Genomic DNA, 25,360 nt, shown 5'->3' on the forward strand with positions numbered 1-25,360 from the left:
GGATCACCTCCACCCTTCGCTACTGACTGACACATGACCCTGTAAGAGACTTCCAGGAATTAAAAGTAGCTTAACGTGACATGATAAAGTGCACGCTGGGCATTATACGGAATACCGTTAAATATATCGATGGATAGGGGGGCAGACAAAATTACGAGATGTAATAGAAGTCGCCGAGCAGTTGAAATTGCAACGACTCGGAAATGTTATTCAGCCATTGGATAACCGATCGACAAACAACTGGTTACATGTAAATTGTAGATACGTAAAACATTTCACCGTGGCACGGTTTACCGTGAGCTTTCTTATCGGAAAGAGATGACCGTATACTATCCTATGGTCTCCAATTTTATTAGATTCAATATGAACATTAATTCAATTTTCATAACTGATTTTGGCAAAATCCATGAATTCAAGAATGAAAACATAAACTAACCTAGCCTAACAAATAATCTCCAGTATATCGGCTATTTTCAAAATATGTTTGCTGCTGACTTCATGTAACGTGAAAACCGACAAAAACCCTGTTTTATTTTAACATGAATTTTATGCCAGTACTATACGACCCAAAGAGGTTGGACGGTCTTTAATATACGGCCATATATTTCCGATAAAACATTTCACGGTGAAGTGTGATACGGCGAACTGCATACGTATAAGTTTCCGGACACGCAAACAACTAGGTCGCCCAAAAATTCGCTGGATAGACAAACCCATCCAGTTCGTCGTAAATAAAGAACTAGGAGCCGAGAAGAATGGAATGAGCTAGACGAGTCTTTCATCCAGCAGTGGATTGATGCGTGCCAATACTGTCAATGATGATGATACATTTGATATCGATTCATTCTTTAATTACGAAATGTTGAAAAGTATTGGTCTTATTTCTAAATAGTCACGTGCAACTAGGGATTACAATACCGGTATTTCAAAACCAGTTTTCCAGTATTTATCAATACCGAAATACCGGTTTTAAAAATCCAAAATATCTAAATCTTCGGTATTAAAAAACCACACTTGTTTACGTTTTTGACGATGAATTTAATGTTATTTCTTCATTAGTTTATACTGTATTTCCTATTCAATTGAGTGTATAAGTTATATGCTGATAAAATTCAAAATATTGACTGAATCCAACATAGGTGAAATAACAATAAAACAATTCATTAAATATACACATTTATAAAATTGTCTCGATAAATTAACCTACTGATATTACAATTTCGAAATAAAAAACATCCGTGACGAATGTTTATTTATTCTGAATTATTCTATAATAACATTATTGATGATTGTACAAGTTTTGAATTGAAAAAGCTTTTCCTGCAGCCGCGCTTATTTACACTTAGTGAACTAGCCTTTTTGAGGGCGTACGTTGAAATTATCAATATATTCAAATTATTTATAAAAATCACTAATTCTACAGTATTGTGACTAATACATATTTTTAAATGTCACCATAATAAATGTAGATAGGTTGTTTTTTTTCTATAAAATAATGTTTTAATGAGATTGTAATAGCTATATTTACCGATAAGTAGGCACTTATGTTTTAACTAATACCGGTATTCAATAAGAAATACCGAAAAACCGGTAGTGATATTTTCATTCGGTATTGCAATCCCTACATGCAACTCAAGTCTGAAGCAATTATATTTTTTTCCGATAACGTAAAACTTCTTTAATTTGAAAAGGTCTCGTACCTACCTACATCAACTTTAATAACATCGTTCACTAATTAAAATTAGCTTGAGCTTAGTGTATATTATGCCTACTTAAATTTTCAATTATTTTCCCACATTAAAATTGTTCAATTAGTATTCATGGAATTTACTGGAATGTTAAGCTTATTAACGGATAGGTATATAATTAAATAATTTGATATATTTGTGCTAGGCGTGTGCATTAGTCTTCTATTTATGTCACATTAATTAGAACTAGAGTAGTTATACTAATTAAAACTATTTGCTTATCTTAGGAAGGTCTAATAATTAGTTATTGGATTTATTTTTAGTAATTGCTTTTCATCGGAACATTGCTCTTTTAATAATACTCACTGTGACGTATGTATAAGTGAACTAATTGTCGGACTCACATGCTGTAGGCACCTTTACCCGCTGCGTCCACTTCTTCAAACCAATTTCCTGCATGTGTCGCATCAATATGCTGATTCCTCGTCGTTTACACCTACATCGATTTATCGACGTATACAGCTTTCAAATCAGCGAAAGCCCGAGTAATATCAGCATGGCCCCCCGATCCTATCTATCGCTAAGGGTTATGACTTGGGAGTCGGATTTCGGGAATTTCCCGACGGCAATTCTCATAAAATTTTCGAGATTTTCCATCCCGAATCTCGAGAATTGAAATTTTTAACATTTCGGGAAATCCCGTATCTCGAGAATCTTTTCTCGGGATTCGGGATTTCTTAATTATCAAATATTAAAAGAAAAAACGATTTTTTTTTTACAAAATTGGAGAATCAGCACACCGAATTGGGCGACGAGTTCCTATCCAGCCTGAAAAGAAAACTAACAGATCGTAGATCTAGCCCTTTGTTATCTGCCTTTAAATATTTACACGGTCCGGTAAACAGCTATCGTCACCGTGAGAAATCTGCATTCTTCCAGACGTGGAGAATGGAGATGTCTTTACTAGGTTAGGCTAGGTTAGGGAATTCTAATTGGAACAGTACTATTTGCAAACTATCACCGCATTTTGTAAGATACGTACAAATGTATTCCACGGTGAAATGTTCAACGAAGAACTCGTCATTTGATAAAAATGTAATACGAACTCATGTTACACGTACTGCGGCGCACGAATAAGTGTCCCACGATGAATACATACGTACAATTTACATGTAACATTTGCTGTTACCTTGGGTAAATAGTTGGTACTTGTATAATATAGTATAGTGCTACTTTTCAAAGTTCGGCGAAGTATTGCTTTTTTCTGTATGTATACAATTGAGTAGATTACTTTTCATCAGAATAATATGTATTCAGTTGAAAATGTCCCTCTGAGGCGGACGAAACCGGTCCTAATTTATTGATTAAAAGTGGAATAAGTATCTACTACAAAAAAATGCGTTTCATTAAATTAAACAACAAGAATAATAAGGATTGTCGGTGGAAGAATTTTTCAAATAAAGACTATTAGGTATTGATACGGTTACGGAATTGGCAAGTTTTCTTACTTAATATATAACCGCTCTATAAAATCCTTTCCCCATTCAAACCAATCCCGGGGTCGGGACTAATAATACTAATCCCGGGATTTAAATCCCTACTACGCATGCCTTATTTATTGAATTACGTTGCGGGGTGCTTCGAATCTAGTTCAAAAGGACTAGCAGACAGTATGTATTACATGGTGCGCATCTATGTGGCTCCAGCCTCGTGTCTCGCCGACCCGTCCATTCGACCGCGATTGCCGGCTGAGATCCGATCTAACCGGTAACTGGTAGTTCTTTCGACCCACATACAAACCTCGTGTGAATAAAAAAAAAACAAACATCCCGACACGCATCGCTGCTGCCCCATACGACACAATACATTTTATTGTAACCTTTAAATCTATTTAATTCGCGAAGAATTGACGGTGGACTTTGTATTTGACACCGTCTGTTGTAGTACCGATCGTAAGCGGTGACGTATGGCATTATGATTTCATTTAAATAATTTCCTGGCTAAGTTTATTGGATCACAATAAATCGGTGATGTATAACCTTTTATCAGTGGGGCTAACTTTATGCGAGATCAACGATACATTCCCTCCCGAGACTAGACATACTATTGTGTTTAATTAAATAAGTATGTACTCCAGTCACACTCCACTTTGCAAGACGTCTTCAGAACAAGAATAGTCAGTGTTTGTGGTAGCAGAATATCACTGAAGCGATGATTAGTTGTTTGAGGTTCTGTGTTATTTAGTTTCTTTAAACTCTTCACTGCAGTGTATAAGTATCTTACTAAATATTGTTTGGAGAAAAGTTATTTTCTACAGCTAAAAAACTACATAACCTGGAAAAATCTCAGAAACATACGAATTATAAAAAATCTTTGATTGAGTGTGCTTCGAATAGACGGATTTGGCTTGTCGGGTGACTGCTCTAACTACAGCTGCTAAGCTAAGTCAAATGCATTCCTTTGATTTCTGCTACATTCTTAGAACTTATGCAGTTCAGTCGTGATTAATATAAAGATTTTCAGGAGAGTATCCGTGATTTCTACATTGAATATTCCTAATGTTACTTCGGTCGAGCTTAAATTGGAGCAGTGTTACTAAACCAGCGGTCGGAAAGCTCGAGGTTGTTCATGACACTGTATAAGAGTAATGTGGACTCACATCACCAACATCTCCTATTCCATGCAGAAGTGAGATGGTTGGCCTGAAGAAGTAAAACAGTTTCTGCAAGAGCGAAAATCTGACCTAGTAGAGCCTTTGTTGAATGAGGAATGGATGGCTAAACTTGCGTATATGGCGGACACACTATTCAACCTTCTCTACGAACTTAATATTTCTCTTCAGGGGTCTTGTACGACTATTTTTACGCTAAGAAACAAAATGGAAGCGTTCAAAAAGAAGCTGGCTCTTTGGGACAGTCGCATACATTAGGAAGATATAGACACTTTGGGAGAAGCTACTGAATTCACCAGAAAGTGATATTCAACATCATAGGCCAAACATTTAAAAACGTTAGCTTATTTATTAGCGTTAGTATTACCCTGAAAATGAAATCCACGTAAAGGTAACCTTTGCATTAATAATCCCTTTTTGGAATATATTAAATCATGTGCACTTGATCTTCGTGAGAAAGAAAAGCTGATCGAGCTATCTTCTGATGTCACTCTGGTCCTGGTGTCCAGACATAAAACGCAATCATTGACTCAATTTTGGATATCTCTCGATAAAGAATATTATGAGTTATAAAGCTATCAGATTATTGGACGTTTTTTCGACTTCCTATTTGTGTGAAAAGACTTTTTCACCTGTCAATAAAACCCTAACAGGGAAATCGAAAGGATGTTAATGCAGTGCTTTGTCCCTCAGAAACAACGATGGTAACCACGTAATATGTCAAATTTGCTTACAAAGAAGCAGCAGCAGATGTCACACTAACCAAAAATTGTAATTCTACAACATAAGATTTAATAAATAAAATTCTATCTATAGGTTTTTATTTCTGACTGATTGATACTGTCCGCGAAATATTTACGTTATTAAACGGTTGAATAACACTGGATTATAGGACACATTCTCTCGCCATAATAAACGATATAGGTAAGTTATTCCTCGTGGAAATATGGTTCACAATAGCCGATCGGACCAACTGAGTCCAGCTGCCATTTCAACCACAGAACAGACTAATAAGATATAATACATGTGAAAGTCAGTCGCCATGGACCAAGGCTTTGAGCCGAATTCTGTTTATTACTTTATAATGGTCAGACCATAAAACGCAAGAAGCACAAAGCGCAGCAAGTGGCCTCAAATATGTATTACCAACATTGCGCGTTTCGTTTACGTGAAAAACTTTAATCAGTTATATTGAAAATAATGTTCTTTAACACAATATGTCTAAGTGTATCCCATATTTTTCCACACTCAAAAGACTTAAACCTTGTTACAGCCTCACCCAGAAGGCAACTCACGTCAGATTGTTTTTTGTGTTCTCTGGTTACAATAGTAATCACAACACGGTGAAAATCTAACTGCGGTTTGATCGTGTTAAAAGTAGTGTTAACTATTACAGATTTTTTTCTTGTCGGAGGGGAATAAATAATGGGTATTTGCTAAGCTATGTCATAAAAATTTTCTTTCTTCGAAATAGAAGTTTGTATTTTTTCCAGCATAAATCGCTAACTTTTCGTGAACACACCTATAAAATGAGTGTGTTGCTTGAAATTCAAGACTGGCGCGACTTGTCTTTATTGTAATTTTCTGCTTTTTCAAAAAGAACCGGTGGTCGAATCTCGTTTTACTATAATGTATTCTTTCAGCTGATGAAAGACTGCAGACATGGTCTTACTTAGGTATAACTGGTACAATATGAGTATAATTAATACGCACTTCACAGCGTCGTTCTACCCCCACTGAAAACTGTTTGAAAAATGTGTGCGGTTTAACATTTTCCAATTTTCCAGCTTGGTGAGCACACGATGTATGTGTCGAAAGTACTTTGTTTGGAAAAACTGATATTCGTTTACTGTATACATGTAAAATAATATAAAAAAACCTACTGCATTTTAATATAAATGACCCTTGCGGATAACTAGATTTTTAAGAGCGTGCAGGAGGTTCCGCTCAATCCCCAGCTGGGTGAAATTTGTTAAATAAAAATATTGTGTAGGCACCTAGGTAACTCCCATATACCTTATAAAAACGTTAATGTGTACATAAATAATACATTGAGTTTTTAGAATACCTACAAATATAGTTAAAATAAAAATAATGCAGTTGGTAAAACGGAATCGGTGGCGGTGGCATTGAGATGTAGGTGTAGGTACGTAAACTTGCAGGATTTAAAGTGGGGGTTATAGAGATGTACTGATATGTACGTGAAAGATCGGGAGAAGGGTCGATTCTGAATGGCAACTATGAAGTGTCAGCCACAATATAAAAGTCAAGCATTGTCAATTCAAATAAAAATATTTTATTTCTTAGGTATTAAAATTCGTAAACGATATTAGGAGATCGTACAGAAACATTGAATTTTAGAAGATTTTGCTGCTCTCTCAATGTAGACTCATCAGAGATGGCGAACCTATAGCATACAAGATGATTTTGGATGGCACGCGAATGTTTTATTTTGAAGAGAAAATATATAAGTACCTACATATAATATTAATAAAAATGACAGATTGTATTGTATAAAAAAATGCCAAATACTCTTCAAGAATAAGCATTATAAATATATATGTAATTACATATGTCATTCCTTAGACTTTATACGTCACATATAATATTATCGCACTAACCTCATCAGGCGACGGGGGAAGCCGCGCCGCAACCCTCTGATTTTGACCGATTTACAATGCTTGAGACCACTGTAACAAGAGAACGCCTCATCTAATCGGAGCAATTCTGGTGTCAATTTGTGCGTAAAGAACCAAACTAAGTAATATTGTAACAAAAATATTCATTTTTACCCAAAAAAATGGCTGTACCTACTTACTTACTAACTAAGAACCAAAAACTTGGTGCGGCTTGTAGTAGTAATTCTAGCAGACAATTTCAAAATTGGTCAACCGAAATATACGGCGTAATTGAAAAACTGCTCGGCACGTCAGACAGTAAAAAAATTATATTTGGGAAATTTTGGCACGCGTACGTAAAAAGGTTCGCCAACCCTAGTCTACGTGATGTAATGTGTGAAATAAAATCGCCTATAGTAAATCGTACCCATTGTTTATTGTATTTTCTCTATTTCCAGATGTCTCCAAGCAGTCGAACCTGGTCCGTATGCGCGCCTCGGCCCTTGGGAAGTCAGCCCCTTCACTTTCGAATCACATGGTAAGTCAGGTTTGATATAGACCTAAAAAAATAATTATCTCGATTTGCTCATCTTTTCATTGCTGTTTGGCAAAACCTTGGTTTTGGCAAACCAAAAGGTACTCCACGTTACTAAACTGTGACACACATATTGTAACGTTTTTAAAATTTTTATTAGTACAATTTAATTAAAATCAGGAGACTACAATGATTGTAATAATATAATATGATTATAATATATTATAACGGTGTATTTGTCGGAGCTGCGGATGCTCAGATGACGTGTGTGCTGCATCTCGCTATTAGTTTTATTGAAATAACATTATTTTATTCCACAAAGTATTGTTTTAACATAAGTCTGTTATTATTTACTAAATACGAAGTGGGTCTATTATTTTGTTTGTCCTGGTGGAGGTAGAGCGAACAATGGCGCACCCAGGGGGGGGGCAAGGGGCCCTGGCACCCCCCAAACATGAAAATTATCAGAATGATTTTAAACATTGTAATTGAAAGCCAATAAACTACCTATACCTTTGAGCTTAGACAAATAAAAACACGGCAAAAATATGATTTGTAATAATTCTCCAGCACCCTTTTTAGAAAAATTTATTAGATTTTAATTTCTAACACAAAAATTTCGAAACACTAATGTCAGGTTTTTTTAGAAACCCAATCCCTAATGGAACTGTCAAAAGATTCTCGGTGTCCACCCGAATTCCGGAGTGGTGTAGGTCATGGCTGGGGAGGGCTGACAGGGCTCTAGCCCGGGGGACCGTCTGTGGGGGGCCCGGCATGTCGGGTTGACCAGATAATTGAGATAAACACACATCATAAATTAGCTTTAATAGTAATAAAGTGGCCTGCGGCGCTATTACAATTTATGGCCATGAATATTTTCACTTACCTATATAATTGTGCAATATATTTTTTGATTGTAATGTGTCGATACTCGACAGCTCCATTGTTAAAGTAGATGTATTAAAAATCGCCAATAATTCACTGTATAAGTACCCTTAATTTGAACTAAAACACAATTTGAAAAACGTTAATGTAGTGTTTCACACTGCCTTTAATTTTAGCGGTAGGTAGGGGGCCCATGTGGGGACCATGGTATAGGTACACCGAGTGCAATAGACAAAAGACCGATAAACGAGAAATTAGGCTGTGAAGAAGAAAAAGAGCCTATGGGACTAATTTACATTCTCCTCCTTGCCCCCCCCCCCCCAATATTAAATCCTGGGTGCGCCACTGGAGCCGAACATTGAAGAAGCATCATCTGGGTCACGATCTTCAGTCCTGAGATCCTGACAAAAGAGATGAGATGACTAATTAGTATTTTATGCGGAATACTATTATTTCTTATGACACCTTCGACGTAAAAGCTCATTTTTTCCCACGTTTTTATTAGCTCGTTTTCTTGTTTGTCCAGTACAAATCTTGCAATTGATTTTTAACTTTCTTTATTTATTTATATTCATTAACTTTCCGACTAGCTAGACATTTGAAACTTTTTGAATATATCAGAACACGATGATAATGCATTCTTTTAATACTTTTGGTCATCTTTAAGCAGAATTGAATTCATTTTCAATTAATTCTGTTTTGTATGGAAAGTTAGTTCGGAAAAAATCCGCAAGGTGGCGCTTCAATCGAATTCAATGCTTGCACTTTTGCGAAACGGCGTTCGACGATTTTGAAAATAGAATTAACTCGCTTTCTTGTTTTTTGTTTGTTTTTTTTTTACTTCATATCAAGTACAAGTTTTAAAAATGTCATATATGTTATTCAATTAATAAATGTTTGAAAATTTCTTATAATTCATCAATCAGTATTTATTAATATATACAATTAATTGTCAAGTTTATATTATTCAACAGAATTTTAAAAGGTGGTATATAAAAAGTTCTTTTTATCTTGTAATTATTTTAATTTTCGTTTAATTCAATTGCAGAAAGAGACATGTGCCTCCCGCCGTCCATCCAAAGTCCACTCTCATGCCGCTCACCACCGACTGTCACTTGTGGTAAATATCATTATTTTAATCATTTCCTTACTACATATACTGAAAACAATATATTTCCATTATATGATTGGTAGGAGGTACTCACTAAAACACAAACTAAGTGAACTGAACTGCTTAGGGTCTGATGCAGAGATGTCATCCATTAAGTTAAATTAACTAAGAGAACAATGCTTAGTTATGTATAAAACTGTATGCCAGTGCCTCCTAACGTTAGGTAGGCGGCTGCAATCGGCCATTTAGCAACTAGCGCCGTGACATTTAGTGGTAGAATGGAAAAACGCTGCAGCTGTCAAAATATAATATATTGATATTAAAATATAAGTTGGTAGTAGTCAACACTTGGGGAAAAAATGACCATAAGCTGAAATACTTTAAAAGGAGAACATTAAGAAGGGTTTTCGAAGCTGCGTTCAAGGAAAATAGCATGCACCAAGGAAGGTACAACAGCAAACTATATGTGTTGTACAATGATCCCCCCGTCGTCTCACACATTAAAAACGGGCGAATTCGGTGAGCAGGTCATGTCTCAAGGAAGAAAGTCACCCAACCCACTAAATGACTCCTCTTCAATAGACCAGAAGGGAAGAGGTAGGTGGACTTTGTAAAAAGAGACAACATTCCTGAGGTTAAGATAGTGAATGAAGCTTGGATGAAGCAGACAGATAGGAGTAGAAACGTTTCCTGGAGGTAGTCATGACATACATTGGGTTTAGTTGATTGGAATAGTATGTATGAGAGAAGTCTAGCTCTTAATCCTCCATGACACTTATAGCCCAGTGCAATTCACCTAATTTCCTCGTATTATCATTCTTATAATTATTAAATACTCAATTAAATACATACTGTCTGTAAATTAAGCATCATCTCTCTTCTAGGTTGGGGGGACTTCCCCACTCCGGTTTGGCAGCCCCCTTGAATCACCTCGGGCTCCTCCCTCCACCGGAGCACCTCACCCTTTACATCCTCTTCATCAGCCCCCACTTGCTGCAGCTACTCGGAGAGCCAAAGACTTATTGTGAGTAAACACTAAACTTTTCAAATGAATACTATCAACTGAGGATATTTGATGGAATTTGAATTATGTTTTGCACTTTTCCATTCGAATCGTTTTGAACTGATAGAATATAGTTACTTACCATATATATACAAAATTAAAACATAGAAAGATCATGATAACACATTATTCCTAAGTAAAGAATTTACCCAGGCATTGGGAAAACCCAATGACGAAGTGTACCTGTTGAATGAAGGTAGACTTTGTTGGGTAATTGACTCTAGGACAGTCATATTTACAGGACTTGAATTTGAATTTTGTTTCATCTTCAGTATTTTACTAATACAATTTACAAAACATAAAATATTATGTCTCACTTTGTACTAATACAGATATTTTACAAAAAAAAAAAATTATGACTATTAGTCGGCCTTCTTATCCAGTAGGCTGCTGGGAACTGAGATCATTGTGTGTAAAATAACACGCATTACATAGCATGCACGAATATAGGTAGGCTATGTCATTCGAAGCATGGGTCATTTCATACAATGATGTAGACAGTTTGTTCTGAGAACTCAAGGACAAATCGGTTAAAATCCATACAAAAAAACTTTGGATTATCCCTAGCTTTTTTTGCATGCATTAGTAGAAGATTCGATAGACTTGGATACCATTTTTGGTTTTCATTTTTAGCACCACCAAAATTAATGATAGGCATATAAATGAATATTGATAAATAAAAATTAATAATTATTGTCCTTGTATTTTTTAAATTCAAGATGTGATGGAAGAAGATGGTCTGTGGCCTCTCTACCATCATCAGGTTATGGCACAACTCCTGGAAGCTCCAGCTTATCGGTAAGCTAATTGTACCGGCTGTTTTTGCGTAGTTATGTGACCTGATGAACATGTCCACTTAATTTGTCTATTGTTTGTGCAGTCGCAATGTTCATCTCAAGAGCGTCTCCACCAGGCCCTGACGATGGGCGAGAGCGAAGGTGGAGTGAGAGGAGTGAGAAGATGCAGTCCTGCCCCTTCCACGGCACCAGCCCCAGCACGGTGCGCTCACTGTTCTGCGGCGCACTCCAATAACATCAGGTTAGTAGGTTGCACAAAAAATATTTTTTATTTAATTATTTTTATAATATACTAGCTGAAGTACCCGGCTTCGCACAGGGTCGCTTCGTGGTTATATTTATCTTAGATATTTGAAAAATAATAAGAGGAAATTATTTTTTTAATATTAAAATATCTGTGTAATACAATATGGCAATATGAAAATAATTCTAAAAGGAGTAAAGGTCAAACATAGGAACACTAAATTAAAATCGAATCCAAAATATGAAAACGTTATTAATGTTATTAATATGTAGTAAAAAAAAAAATCAAAATTGGATGGAACAAACAAACAACAAACTTTGTATGTTATATAATAATAATTTAAAAACCTTCGCAGGTGTGCGCACACAACTGACAAAAGTTTCATTGCAATCGGATGAATGGTATAGGAACGCATACGAATAGTAGAATAAGATGATTTTCTAATTCTGAAATCTTCGTGGGCATGCGCATGACAACTCACCAAAGTTTCATTGCAATCGGATTAATGGTATAGGAACGCATACGAATAGAAGAAGAAGAAGATGGTTGTACTAATTCAAAAACCTTTGCGGGCGTGCGCACAACAACTGGTCAAAATTTCATCACAATCGGATGAATGGCATAAGAACGCATACATATAGAAGAAGAAAAAGATGGTTGTACTAATTCAGAAACCTTTGCGGGCGTGCGCACAACAACTGGTCAAAATTTCATCGCAATCGGATGAATGGCATAAGAACGCATTCGAATAGAAGAATAAGATGATGGTTGTACTAATTCAGAAACCTTCGCAGGCGTGCGCACAACAACTCACCAAAGTTTCATTGCAATCGGATGAATGGTATAGGAACGCATATGAATAGAAGAAGAAGATGTTTCTACTAATTTAGAAACCTTCGCGGGCTTGCGCACAACAACTGGTCAAAATTTCATCGCAATTGGATGAATGGTATAAGAACTCATACAAATAGAAGAAGATAGAATAGAAGAAAAAGAAGAAGAAAATGGTTGTATCAATTCAGAAACCTTTGCGGGCGTGAACACAACACTTAATCATATTTTCATTGCAATCGGATGAATGGTATAGGAACGCATACGAATAGAAGAAGAAGAAGATGGTTGTACTAATTCAGAACTCTTTGCGGGCGTGCTCACAACAACTGGTCAAAATTTCATCGCAATCGGATGAATGGTATAAGAACGCATACAAATAGAAGAAGATAGAATAGAAGAAAAAGAAAATAGTTGTAACAATTCAGAAACCTTTGCGGCGTGAGCACAACACTTGATCAAAATTTCATTGCAATCGGATGAATGGTATAGGAACGCATACGAATAGAAGATAGAATAGAAGAAGAAGATGGTTGTACTAATTCAGAAACCTTCGCGGGTGTTAGCACAATTACTGATGAAAATTTTATTGCAATCGGATGAATAGAATAGAAACGAATACGAATAGAAGAAGAAGAAGATAGTTGTACTAATTCAAAAACCATTGCGGGTGTTACCACAACAACTGACAAAGGTTTCATCGCAATCGGATGAATGGTATAGGGACCATACGAATAAAAGAAGATAAAATGAAGAAGAAGAAGAAGAAGATGGTTGTGCTAATTCAGAAACCTTCGCAGGTGTTGGCACAATTACTGACGAAAATTTTATTGCAATCGGATGAATGGAATAGGAACGCATACGAATAGAAGAATATAGAATAGAAGAAGAAGAAGAAGATGGTTGTATTAATTCAAAAACCATTGCGGGTGTTACCACAACAACTGACGAAGGTTTCATTGCAATCGGATGAATGGTATAGGGACCATACGAATAAAAGAAGATAGAATGAAGAAGAAGAAGAAGATGATGATTTTTCTAATTCAGAAACCTTCATGGGTGTGCATACAACCACTTACCAAAATTTCATTGCAATCGGATGAATGGTATAGGAACCATACGAATAAAAAAAAATATAATGAAGAAGAAGAAGAAGGTGATGATTTTTCTAATTCAGAAACCTTCATGGGTGTGCATACAACCACTTACCAAAATTTCATTGCAATCGGATGAATGGTATAGGAACGCATAAGGGACAGACACACAGACAGACAGACATACAGACAGACAGACATTCATTTTTATATATTAGTATAGCCTATACTCTTCCCGCAAGTGCAAGCAATAAGTTTACAAAGTTTTATCGCAATCGGATGAACGGTATGGCTGCGCATTAAATACGAACAAACAAACACACAAACACACAAATATTAATTTTTATATATTAGAAGAAGATATAGTCGCATTTAATATGTTAAAACTACAAAATTTAATTATGTTCCAGTGGATCACAAGGATCCGGTATAAACCAGTGGCAGTCGTTATCGGATTCTGGGGGTTCAGGAAGCGGCGGTGCCGGCACTGATTCTCCTCAGAGTCCTTTCAGAAGACCGCGAAGTAGAAGTCTCAGGTACAATTTTAATTCCTTCTCATTATTTTTAATAATTGAACATGCTTTCATGATTTTATCATTATAGATATTGTCAAATTAATTCTTTCCACTTTACAGTTCCCCTGCCCGGTCTCCGGTATCTGGCGACGACCAGGTGGCAGCCATGTCGGCTCTATTTGCCAGTCGGTTTCCGAGGGCGCAACGCCACATGGAAGCTCGCCTGCGGAGACTCGCTGCCGAACCGCCCCCGAGAAGCGCTCCACCCATTGTTAGATTTGTCCACCACCAGGCAAGTTGGCTCAATCGTTTTGTAAACTGGGTGCCTTATGCATTATTTTATAGATTAAGCAACGTTTTCAAGAAACTAAGATATTTATTCATTACAATCTTAAAGAAAAATATACCTATCTATATTTATTTTTTGACTTTTTAATTTTTTATTATTTAATTTACAAGTTTTACAAACTTTCGTCTCTGAAGCCGTGGGTTGAATTTTTTAATCCCACATCTGGCGAAACCAGGCTTTAGAGAGTTTACTGTGATATAATTCACTTAATTTTTTTTTCTAATATAATATGTTGTCATAGAATATAATGATTAATGACATTCTACCCTCTTTTATTTACATTTATCCTATACATTATTGTTTATATTGTTGTTGTTTTATTCCAGGTTTTGGAAATGGCTCGGGATTGTTTACACAAGTCGGAAACAAAACAAATTACAAGCAGATATTTTTACGACATGACTGAAAATCTGGAGAGGCTATTACAAGAGGTAATTGATTTTAATGTGCATCTAACAACAGTCAGATTGTGTCGTAGGATTCATCTCTATGGGCTATTTGGCAGCATTATGCCCTATTAGATTGGCGGTGGTCTGGGTTTCAATCAACATTTGAATGTTCTCACTTTACTTCCATATATCCAGTTTATTCCAATCGCCATCAAATTGTCTCAATCACTTACTATATCGTTGTCTATATGGTGTGTGGAGATGAAAATGGTGAGAAGAAACAGTTCAAAAGTTTCAATCTAATATAGTAAGTAGGTATCTAATAAGTCATTCTTCTTTTTGTCCTTCCTGAAACTTGCTTGTGCATTATCACAATTCACAGATTAGTTATTAACAGGCATCTATAAAATTTGATTATCCTAGACGAGAGACAAATCTGATGATTCGGGTGCAGTTGGGCGAGTGTCAGCTCTAGTAACGAGACTCATGCTGGCTGTGAGCCGACCGGCGAGGCTACTTGAATGTTTAGAATTCGACCCGCAGCAGTTTTACCGGCTGCTGGAGCAGGCAGAGGGGAAAGCCAGAGAAACACAGGTGACAATACTATACAATATCATTTTTTAATATTGTCAGAATCTAGATAATATGTATAATTTTTATGATTGGCATCTCGTTATTATCATGTATTTTGAACTCTTAATTATTATTGTCAGTGTTAGGTTGATTTGATGTCTCATTTTATCATACTGGCACAATAATTATTACAATGATACAAATTCTGTATGTATAAATCTATGGGTACTGAGGAATACTGTGTCAAATAATCTCATATCATTGATTTATCCTGTAAACCTCGTCGTAAATCCAAAACAACCATTTTTTCTGAAGACAATAAAAAATTTCTATATAGCACCACGATGGCTGAGCGTTTACCGAGTTGTCTTATAATGCCGTGGCCTGGCAAATTCATTTGTTGTTTTTCAATGTTACCACTAGAGCCTAACCTAAGCCGGCTCGCACATCTAAACTCACCTCGTCTGCCACACAGCCATAAATCAAAATTTGTAGGAACGTTGCACAGACTTGCTTGCACCGCCAGATGTTTTTTATCCAATTAAAATGCTTTATTCCAGCAGTGTGCGTAGGTCCATAATATAACGTGTGTTTCGTGAATAACAATTACGTCACATCGACGTATTCAACGTGTTGCAGACGAGACGAGATTAAATGTGCGAGTCGCCTAATAGGTTGAGCAAGGAAGATGAAAATATGTACTAGTATGCCTTAGAACTTGGTCATATTATTTAATACCACATTTTCTTGATCACTCCAGTTAGAAAATAATTAGAAATCAAAAACTTATTGCAAATAATATTGAAGTTTGTAAAAAAAAAATTAGATCATTAAGGTGACGCATCAGTGAAACGGCAAATAATTTTCAACTGTAGGCGCGACGAAATTTTGGACTCGCTCGCATTCAGTGAGAGAACGTCGAGCTAGAAACACGTCACTTTGCTTCGTGATGGCGACGGGCCAATTAATTCTTAAATCGTGTAAAGATGACTAAAAACGTTACCCATTTACTTTAAAAAGAAAACATGTCAATGAATATATTATTATTGTTACTAATAGAACAATAAACAGAACATAAAATGGACGTATGTTGGATTTGTATGACAAATAATATTTCGTTTGACAGGCGTCATTTGCACCCGCGACCCGCAATCCGCGCATCGCCTAGCAACGATCTTTTTAGACCGTGCCTCAACTGATGTACGGCCTTAAGAGTTCTCTGTATCTTAATTTCATGTAATTAATTATTGTTGCAGGGTGTGATGTCAGACTTACCACAGTATATTATTCACAAGCTTGGCTTAAGTCGAGACCCTCTTCAAGAGGAACCCCCTCCGCCGCCACCGCTACCTCCCCCCACCATTTCTGCACTTACACATTCTTCTCCTAAGTAAGACACTCTTATACATACCTCAGAAACATACATATTAAAAATATTATATTGATAGGAAGCAGGACCAGAATTTTTATTAAATAGTTTTTTTTACACAATACATTCCTATCAGTGCTATGAAGCTTTTAATAAATTTGAAAATTAAAATTTATTATTGTACATATATTATTATTTAAATGTTATCATTTGGTTATACAATAATTAGAATATCAGCCTTTGAAGATAAAATAATCATAGGTATGTCTGGGAGTTTAGTAAACATTCGTATTACATTTGCATTGATAAGACTATAATTTTCAATTGATTGTAAAAAATTATGACTTGTTCGAAATGCTGATTGGAAGCAATATTGATGAGAAATCAAAATGTTGTAATTTATGTCTCAAATCTTAAAGATTAGATTGCTCCTTGATTAGATTTATCAGATTTAAATAGAAAATATATGTGGTACCTTCTCAGAATTTCATTTTCCATTATATGTATGTATAATATATGAAAATAATTACAGGTTCTTGAAAATCCATTTGTCTTATGTTTCACTTTAACCTCTGATTATTCTTGTATCTAAAAGAGTGATAATATTTGTCATACCTACTAGATATATAAATTGTAAAATTGACAGCGATACTTTATTCATATTACCCACTGCCAAAATATGATATAGATTGATGCGATATTCACCAAAGAAGAATTATCAGCAACCAACCAAACAATGTATGAGTAGGTAAAGAATATCTAGAAATTCATGGTTCTGCTTGTATTTCAGAAACAAGTCTCGGAGTGGAGGAACGTCTCCAACGGAAGACGATTACCAGGTGATAAAATTGATCTCAAACGGAGCCTACGGTGCCGTCTATTTAGTCAAGCATAAGCAGACAAGACAAAGGTTCGTATATATATAGAATATTATATAAATATATCTATAGTTGGAGCAATATGACCTGCCCACCACCTGCCCGTCTGCTATAGGCAAATGATGACTGATTTTTTGTTGCCAGACTTGGAAGATTTCGATTTGGAAAACATGTGGTTCCAACAGGATAGGGCCACATGCTATACAGCTCGTGAAACACTGGTTTTATTGTGTGTAAAAAATTAATTCGTACCAGAGCTTGGATAACCCTTTATTAAAACGACTTTAAGCTCATCTTCTGTAAAGTAGGTGTGTAGGTACTGAATAAAAATATTCCAAAATATTTAAAAGGTTGACCCATTACCAATATCATCCGTTGTGTTTTTTCAACTAGGTTTTACAACAGGTCTAGCGAACCAACAAAAATTATCTATATTTGCTACCCTGTTTCTAATAAATGAAAGCAATTACCCTATATTTTGTTTATTTGCCTAAAAACAGTTTCTTTTATTGATGTGTATGAATATAATATTATAACATTGCTTGCATTTTACTGCATACATATCACTTGCCGTAATTTGTATGCGGAAATGTGCTATTGAAGGAGTGTCAGTAGGATGCCCTTAATGAATATATACTTTAAATTATTTTATATAAAGTTAGTATCCGGTTTTTTTATTATCTCCAAGTTTCCCATGATGTTGTGTATGTACATGGCATTGGAAAAAAAATTATATGTCAATTCAATACAAAAATACTTATTAACTTATTTCAACATGATCTTTTCAATAAAAGACAACCTGAAAAGTGGATATGTGTTGTTTTACATGTTCTTAGAATGGTGACTTGTGTTTTTTAGGTTTGCTATGAAAAAAATTAACAAAAATAATTTAATGCTGAGGAATCAAGTAGAGCAAGTTTTTGCTGAGAGGGACATTCTTAGTTTTGCTGACAATCCGTTTGTGGTAAGTTGATAATATATTATATTGTCTGTAATAATAACTAATATACTGTCGATGTTGCAAAATAATTTTCTTTCATCATGCTGATGCTCACCATGGGCACAAACAAGAGTCAAATAATCATCTCTTTGGCAAACAATTTGCTACAAGTCAAACTCTATATTTTGGCTTACATAATATTATTATCGTAGCGGTCATCTGAGCAACTAAAAATTCACCATGTCCTATAACGTATATTTCTAGACCTCTGATCCCACTGCCTTATTAGATTGCATACAGCTCTATGATGTATCAGCCAAAATATAGAAATCATACTGCAATGTCTTTTCATACTGCAATCGATTGTATGCTGAAGAAAAATTATTATAATCCTTTTAATGTTGCAAACACTCTCATGAATAAAGGCTATGATAAAGTAAATATATTTTTTATGTATTTTTTGATATGGAAATAAGAAACGAAAGTTGTACCTACAGATCTTATACATTGGGGAATACATTGCAGCTTATTAAGTTTTTTTTAATCTACTCAGAAATCATAACAGGAAGATAAGCTAATTGCACACCTAGTATTTTTAGTTAAAGATGTTCATTCTCACTCGTGTACTAGGAGCCACAGACAAAGGATGTGTCTATGTTGAACGCTGTCATAACTCCACATCAAATTATTACGATAATATACAACACATGCATAGAAAATGCCTTCTGTGCGGTGGAAAAAATATTCAATCTTATAAATTGATGTATGAGAATATAAATAAAACTATGGAACTATAATAATTGTTATTTTGTATAGTTATATTATTTTAAAAGAAGTGTGTAATGATTTCTTGTTTTAGTTATTTTATTTAAGAGCGTACATAAGTGAAACGGCAAATAATTTTCAACAGTATGTGGAACGAAGCTTGGCAGTCGTCGCCAGCCGGAGAGCGATAGTCGACCCGTTCGCACGTCAATTTGTTTTGTGATGGTGTCGGAGGAATATATTCTTAAATCGTGTAAAGATGACTAAAAAACGTTCCGCATGTACTTGAAAAAGAAAACATATCAATGAATATACTATTATTATTACGAATATAATAATAAACATAACATTAAAAGGACACAAGTTGAATTTTTATGACAAATTATATTTCGTTCGGCTCGCGTCATTTGCACAATCCGCGCATCGCCTAGTCACGATCTTTTTAGACCATGCCTCAGCTGAAATATAGCCTTAAGACACCTGTAAAATAAAGTGTTATTTATCTTCATTAGTATTTTAGTGGTCACCTAGTCACCATGTGATATTTTGTCTCTTTCCTTTCTAACGTTTCAAGCTCGTCGCAGAGGCAATTCTCAACAAATCAAAGATAACATATTATGTTATGTAACTGTGGAAGTCTCAAGCAAAATAATTGTGTTGATCAACCTTATCTTTCTGTTGATTTAACTATTCAATATCATTGCATCACGTTATGGTGTATAACCAGATTACTTTTTTCATTTCACCGTTGCCCTTTCTGTCAAGGTGTCAATGTACTGCTCGTTCGAAACCCCTCGTCACCTGTGTTTAGTCCTGGAGCTGGTGGAGGGAGGGGACTGTGCGGCGCTGCTGCGGGCCATAGGCGGACCGCTCCCGCCCGACATGGCGAGATTTTATTTTGCCGAAGCCGTGTTGGCCGTGGAGTATCTTCATTCCTATGGAATCGTGCACAGGGATCTGAAGCCCGACAAGTAAGCTATAATATTATATGCTGATAATTATTCCACTCATCTTTTTCAGCAGTCAGATTGATGAATATTTTTAAATTGGCTACCGTCAATTCAAATAGTTTGTAGGTCGCAGGTTCGAATCCTGCGGCTGGATTAAATTGACTGTTTTTTTCATGAAAGTTTGTTACTTAATGTTAATCATTGTGAAATCAACAACGATCGTTACTAGCCTCTCTGGTTGGTATTATGAACAACGATATATCATCGAAATCAAAAATCGTGTGAAAAATATGTTTTGTTAATTGAACAAAAGGTTTTATAAACCACACTGGTTAGAAATACACTTGTACCTACTATTTATTCAGTTTCGAGTTAGGCATTTTGTCAGTTGCTTTAATATCGAAATAATCAATAAGTTCAACTGTTATTCTGTAAAGTACCTATATCTCAAGTTTCAAAAATAATTAAGTTCTACCTCTTTTTCAGTCTCCTCATTACTGCACTGGGACATATTAAGTTAACAGATTTTGGACTATCAAAGATGGGACTGATGTCATGTAAGTTAATTCTTTATGTAACGAAATTGTGTTAAAATAGAAAGCCTAAAATACCAAAGAATGCCCACACATTTTGTGTGAATCGTTAGACTTTCTACCTCCGCATTATATTAAAATATTATTTCTGACATCACATTTAGTTTGTCCATCATCATTAATAATTAATGCTTGTATTAATTGCAGTGGCTACTAACCTTTACGAGGAATATGTCGACAGAGATACACAGCAGTTTTCCGACAAGCAGGTCTGTGGGACACCAGAATACATTGCGCCAGAAGTTATTCTTCGACGGGTATGCTTCTTATTTTATTCTAATATTCATAAATACTAATTAGTCGGTAACACAATGTTTTATTAAACCCCTAAAAAGGCAAGTATGACTAGATGACAAAGCTCGCAACTTAAGGTGACGCATCAGTGAAACGCCAAATAATTTTTAACTGTAGGCGCGACAAAATTTTGGACTCGCTCGCCATTCAGTGAGAGAATGTCGAGCCAGAAACACGTCACTTTGCTGCGTGATGGCGACAGGCCAATTAATTCTAAAATTGTGTAAAGATGACTAAAAACGTTACCCATTTACTTTAAAAAGAAAACATGTCAATGAATATATTATTATTGTTACTAATAGAACAATAAACAGAACATAAAATGGACGTATGTTGGATTTATATGACAAATAATATTTCGTTTGACAGGCGTCATTTGCACCCGCAATCCGCGCATCGCCTAGCAATGATCTTTTTAGACCGTGCCTCAACTAATGCACGGCCTTAATAGAATCTGACTGCAGAATGGCGTATTCAATATGGTGTCGTTGTAGTTCCATTTTTATCTGTTCTACAGATAAATTTGTGGGATTATAATTGTATACTCTTCAAAAGATTTCTTTGTAAAATCGTTATCTATTTTCAGGGTTACGGAAAACCGGTCGATTGGTGGTCTATGGGTGTCATCCTTTATGAATTTCTGATTGGCTGTGTGCCTTTCTTCGGAGACACTCCTGAAGAACTATTTGCGCATACTGTCAATGGTAAATAGCACTGTATACATATCCGATTAGTAAGTGTAAATACAACTTAATGTTTATCACATAATATTCCTAATTATAATTAATACGAAGACTATCACGATGTAACGCACATTACGACAGCTAGACTTTGCCACAAAATCGCAGGTAGTCACAGTCTAAGTGTACATTTCAGGGAAGGTTCAGACATGAGAGGGATGCAGAGGTGTCACACAACCATCAATCCTCAGCGTGATCTGTGACTGAATGTCATGGAATAATGGAGTTGGGACACGTCCGTATACCTCTGCGCAATATTCTCATCTCCGAATCATCCCTGATATGTACACATAATGTAGTGTGCGATGAGTCTAAGTTGAATTATATAATATTAACAATAGAAAAATGTGATCGCTTACTGTATTTATTTGCCTTCTTAGATGATATAGAATGGCCAGATGAAGAGGACTTTCCTATAGCCGTGGAGGCCCGTGCGATAATCACCACGCTTCTGTCGAGGGCTCCTAGAGACAGGCTGGGTACTGCGGGCACGCAGCAAGTCAAGGTAACATTTATATCACATCTTCCGGTTTGCTTTTTGTCGACAGGTGTTTTGAGCATCGTTTTACTTTTAACTGTGCCATAATTACTTTATCCTGTTTATATGGAATGTACATAATGTGTACAATAATCAGACTTACAACAAACCAATAAAGTCTACCAAAACTTATGTTGTACGTGAACGCTTGCTTTAATGATTTCATACTTTGTGAAAAGAAGAGTTTCAAGAAAACAACACAGTTTGATTTTCTCAAATACAGCATCGACCAGAATCATTTAGAGATCTGTAGGGCAGGGCTATTCTAATATATTATCACTTAAGTCCAAAACCAATAAAAAAGTGATAAATATGATGTCATATTCAGGCAGTTAATTATCCTGTGATATTTTTTAACACTGCCGCCCATGACCGCACCGCGTTAACCACAAGCTGTCAAATGTCGTTGAGTAAAGTTACCACATCTTACTTGATTCCAAATGCATCTCATTATAATCTCTAATTGGACTTTTTTTATATCAAATTTGAGATTCTAATGGGATGCATTTGGTATCAAGTAGGACGTGTTAACTGTGTTAACAAATGTAGATAACCGCCTTGTTTATGGAATTCCTCCGAGTGATATCCGTGTTATTGTGGAACAATAAAAATACCGGAAACCTGTTAACTATTTAAAATAGCCCTGCTGGTGTGGCAGAGTCAACTTTAAGTGATAAGTCTCAATTTTCAAGTAAAACCAATAAATTATGAGACGAATCTGAAATGACTGCATTCTTGATATGAGTTTTACTGCTAGATATTTAGGTATGGAGTTTTATTTGCTGACCTAATGATAAGTGATGCGTCACTTCCAACTATGCTTCATTTCACGATACCCTACTTGGTGTAACTGAATCTGAGGTGACCAATGATGAATAGTTTATTCATGTTTTCTTCGTAACTACGATTGTTTTAGGAACACATATTTTTCTGTGGAGTTGACTGGACATCGCTGTTGAGACAAAAGGCAGAGTTCGTACCACAATTGGACAATGATGAAGATACCAGCTATTTCGACAGTAAGATGAATATTTTTACCATCAATTTACTTCATTTAATATGCTGGAGAAATATCTGAATGTCAAGCAGGCTCAATGTTATAATTATTCAAATATAATATTCTTGTACGTATCATTCAAATCAATTGATTTCTGTATAAACAGGCAGATTTGAAATCAGCTAAATAACCGAAACTAATTCAAGCTGATGTGGTCCAGGTATATCCAACTTCAAATAGGCTGTGATCTAATATCCAGTATCAAGACTAACAGTGATCTACTAGCTCGTATTGTCATTCTTCAACATTAATCAAACATATTATATTTAGCAATACCAATGAATACAAAGAGAATTATTCAACTTCCCATTTGTCATGAAGATGGTATGGTCAAACTATTCTCCTACTGTGCAAAGAGCCTATTGCGTGACAGTAAGGAGAAACTACACCTCAGTTTAAAGCGCGGGGATTCACACCTCTTTCTCTCACTCCTGTGCAGGCCGTGAGTGATGCATGTACATACATGCTTATTTACGTTGACGGGTGCAATTGACCGGAATCAACCCTGCAATCGGCGTGTTGGACATACCTAATGTAGTCTGTCCGCCAGTATACCGTTTAAAATCACGAAAGTCTTTCTGGATGAAAGAATAGAAACTGCTTTAGAAGAACTGTAAGTTACATCGGTTGAGTTTTCAAGCCCCCAACTCCTCCATAAATATATAGTGGGTCTCAATTGCATCCCGGATGCAACATATTATATACAAAATCTCCCTTCAGTCAGCATAGAGAAAATTAAACCACTAAACATATTGCTGAGACCTGCACTTTGTATGTCTTTTTTGGGAAGACTTTCTGTCATCCACTAACTTTCATCATTTTTACCCAGGAAATGACTGGAACTATTTTTTAGGTAAAGGTTCTGAGGTGTTTCTGAATTATGTATGTGCAACAAGAATAATGGTAGGTAAGACTAAGGTAAAATCGGTTATATTTTTTTCCAGGTCGTTGCGACAGATACAATCATAGTGAAGCAGACACGGACTGTGACACTGGTGACGACAGTCCAGTATTATTTGGAACCTTCAGCTCTATGTCTCCGCAATATAGAAAGTTCCAATCCAATTCTACCACTGATCTCAGTTTCGGCGATGGAAAGGTATCAATATATGCTCCCATTGTTTTTATGTACCTACCCCAGATATGTACTTAGTAGTAATATAATTATTATTAGTTTATAAATGTAAATGTAAATGTTAACCAATGAAGTTATAATAACAACATTCATTTAATATTATCTTTTAATCTGAATAATACATATTGCATTACATAACATCTTCAAAATTTCAAAGTGTTTTGATTCAGATGATAAAAATATCACTAGGTATAATATTTTGTTTACATCGAATGCATCTGTTGGTATTGTATAAGGATTGTTTTATCCTCAGGTGATGGGCGGCAGCATGGAGAGTTGCCCTGGTACTCCGGACAGTCAGAGCGAACACCCGGTGGGAAGTATCGCAGCCCCCGGAACACCTGGAACTCCACCGTCCACGCATCACCACAAGTGCCCCGTAAGTGTTTGTTGTATCAGAATCATTTCATTTATCAGCCTGTTAACAATTATTTGGAAAGTATAATGAATGTCATTATTCATCTTTTGAATTAATGTTTCAGTTCCATATAGGCGGAGGCCGTGCTCCACCGCATTCGACTCCCGAATCGTCACAGACTGATTCTGATGACGTGTCACCGCATCTTGCGAGAAAACGACGAACGAACACATTTGCCACTGCTGGAGGTTGCACACCACTCATTTCAGGTACATCAACTAGTTGTTGATAACTCTAAAAATCATTATCAAACAATAAAGACAGTTTGATGACCAAGCCTACTAACTGCTATGCATACCTACTTATCTATGGCTGTTGAT

General features: G+C 35.8%; 1 protein-coding gene across 1 annotated transcript in view; it reads left to right on the plus strand.

Moving 5' to 3' along the window:
• Positions 1 to 25,360, plus strand: part of dop (microtubule-associated serine/threonine (MAST) protein kinase dop) — a 128,435-nt gene that overhangs the window by 90,102 nt on the left and 12,973 nt on the right. Inside the window, exons 2-22 of the mRNA XM_085954951.1 lie at positions 7,436 to 7,515; positions 9,446 to 9,517; positions 10,393 to 10,532; positions 11,291 to 11,369; positions 11,452 to 11,609; positions 13,948 to 14,073; positions 14,173 to 14,344; positions 14,728 to 14,832; positions 15,214 to 15,384; positions 16,620 to 16,753; positions 17,523 to 17,642; positions 18,469 to 18,574; positions 20,081 to 20,286; positions 20,752 to 20,822; positions 21,006 to 21,115; positions 21,739 to 21,856; positions 22,273 to 22,397; positions 23,347 to 23,449; positions 24,432 to 24,586; positions 24,876 to 25,001; positions 25,105 to 25,249. Coding sequence (XP_085811077.1) covers positions 7,436 to 7,515; positions 9,446 to 9,517; positions 10,393 to 10,532; positions 11,291 to 11,369; positions 11,452 to 11,609; positions 13,948 to 14,073; positions 14,173 to 14,344; positions 14,728 to 14,832; positions 15,214 to 15,384; positions 16,620 to 16,753; positions 17,523 to 17,642; positions 18,469 to 18,574; positions 20,081 to 20,286; positions 20,752 to 20,822; positions 21,006 to 21,115; positions 21,739 to 21,856; positions 22,273 to 22,397; positions 23,347 to 23,449; positions 24,432 to 24,586; positions 24,876 to 25,001; positions 25,105 to 25,249 — 2,622 coding nt within the window. The remainder of the gene's footprint in view (positions 1 to 7,435; positions 7,516 to 9,445; positions 9,518 to 10,392; positions 10,533 to 11,290; positions 11,370 to 11,451; positions 11,610 to 13,947; positions 14,074 to 14,172; positions 14,345 to 14,727; positions 14,833 to 15,213; positions 15,385 to 16,619; positions 16,754 to 17,522; positions 17,643 to 18,468; positions 18,575 to 20,080; positions 20,287 to 20,751; positions 20,823 to 21,005; positions 21,116 to 21,738; positions 21,857 to 22,272; positions 22,398 to 23,346; positions 23,450 to 24,431; positions 24,587 to 24,875; positions 25,002 to 25,104; positions 25,250 to 25,360) is intronic.

This window comes from Rhyacophila brunnea, unplaced genomic scaffold (assembly GCF_057557595.1).
Source record: "Rhyacophila brunnea isolate RB1 unplaced genomic scaffold, BYU_Rbru_1.0 scaffold_4, whole genome shotgun sequence".
NCBI classification, from domain to species: Eukaryota; Metazoa; Arthropoda; class Insecta; order Trichoptera; family Rhyacophilidae; genus Rhyacophila; species Rhyacophila brunnea.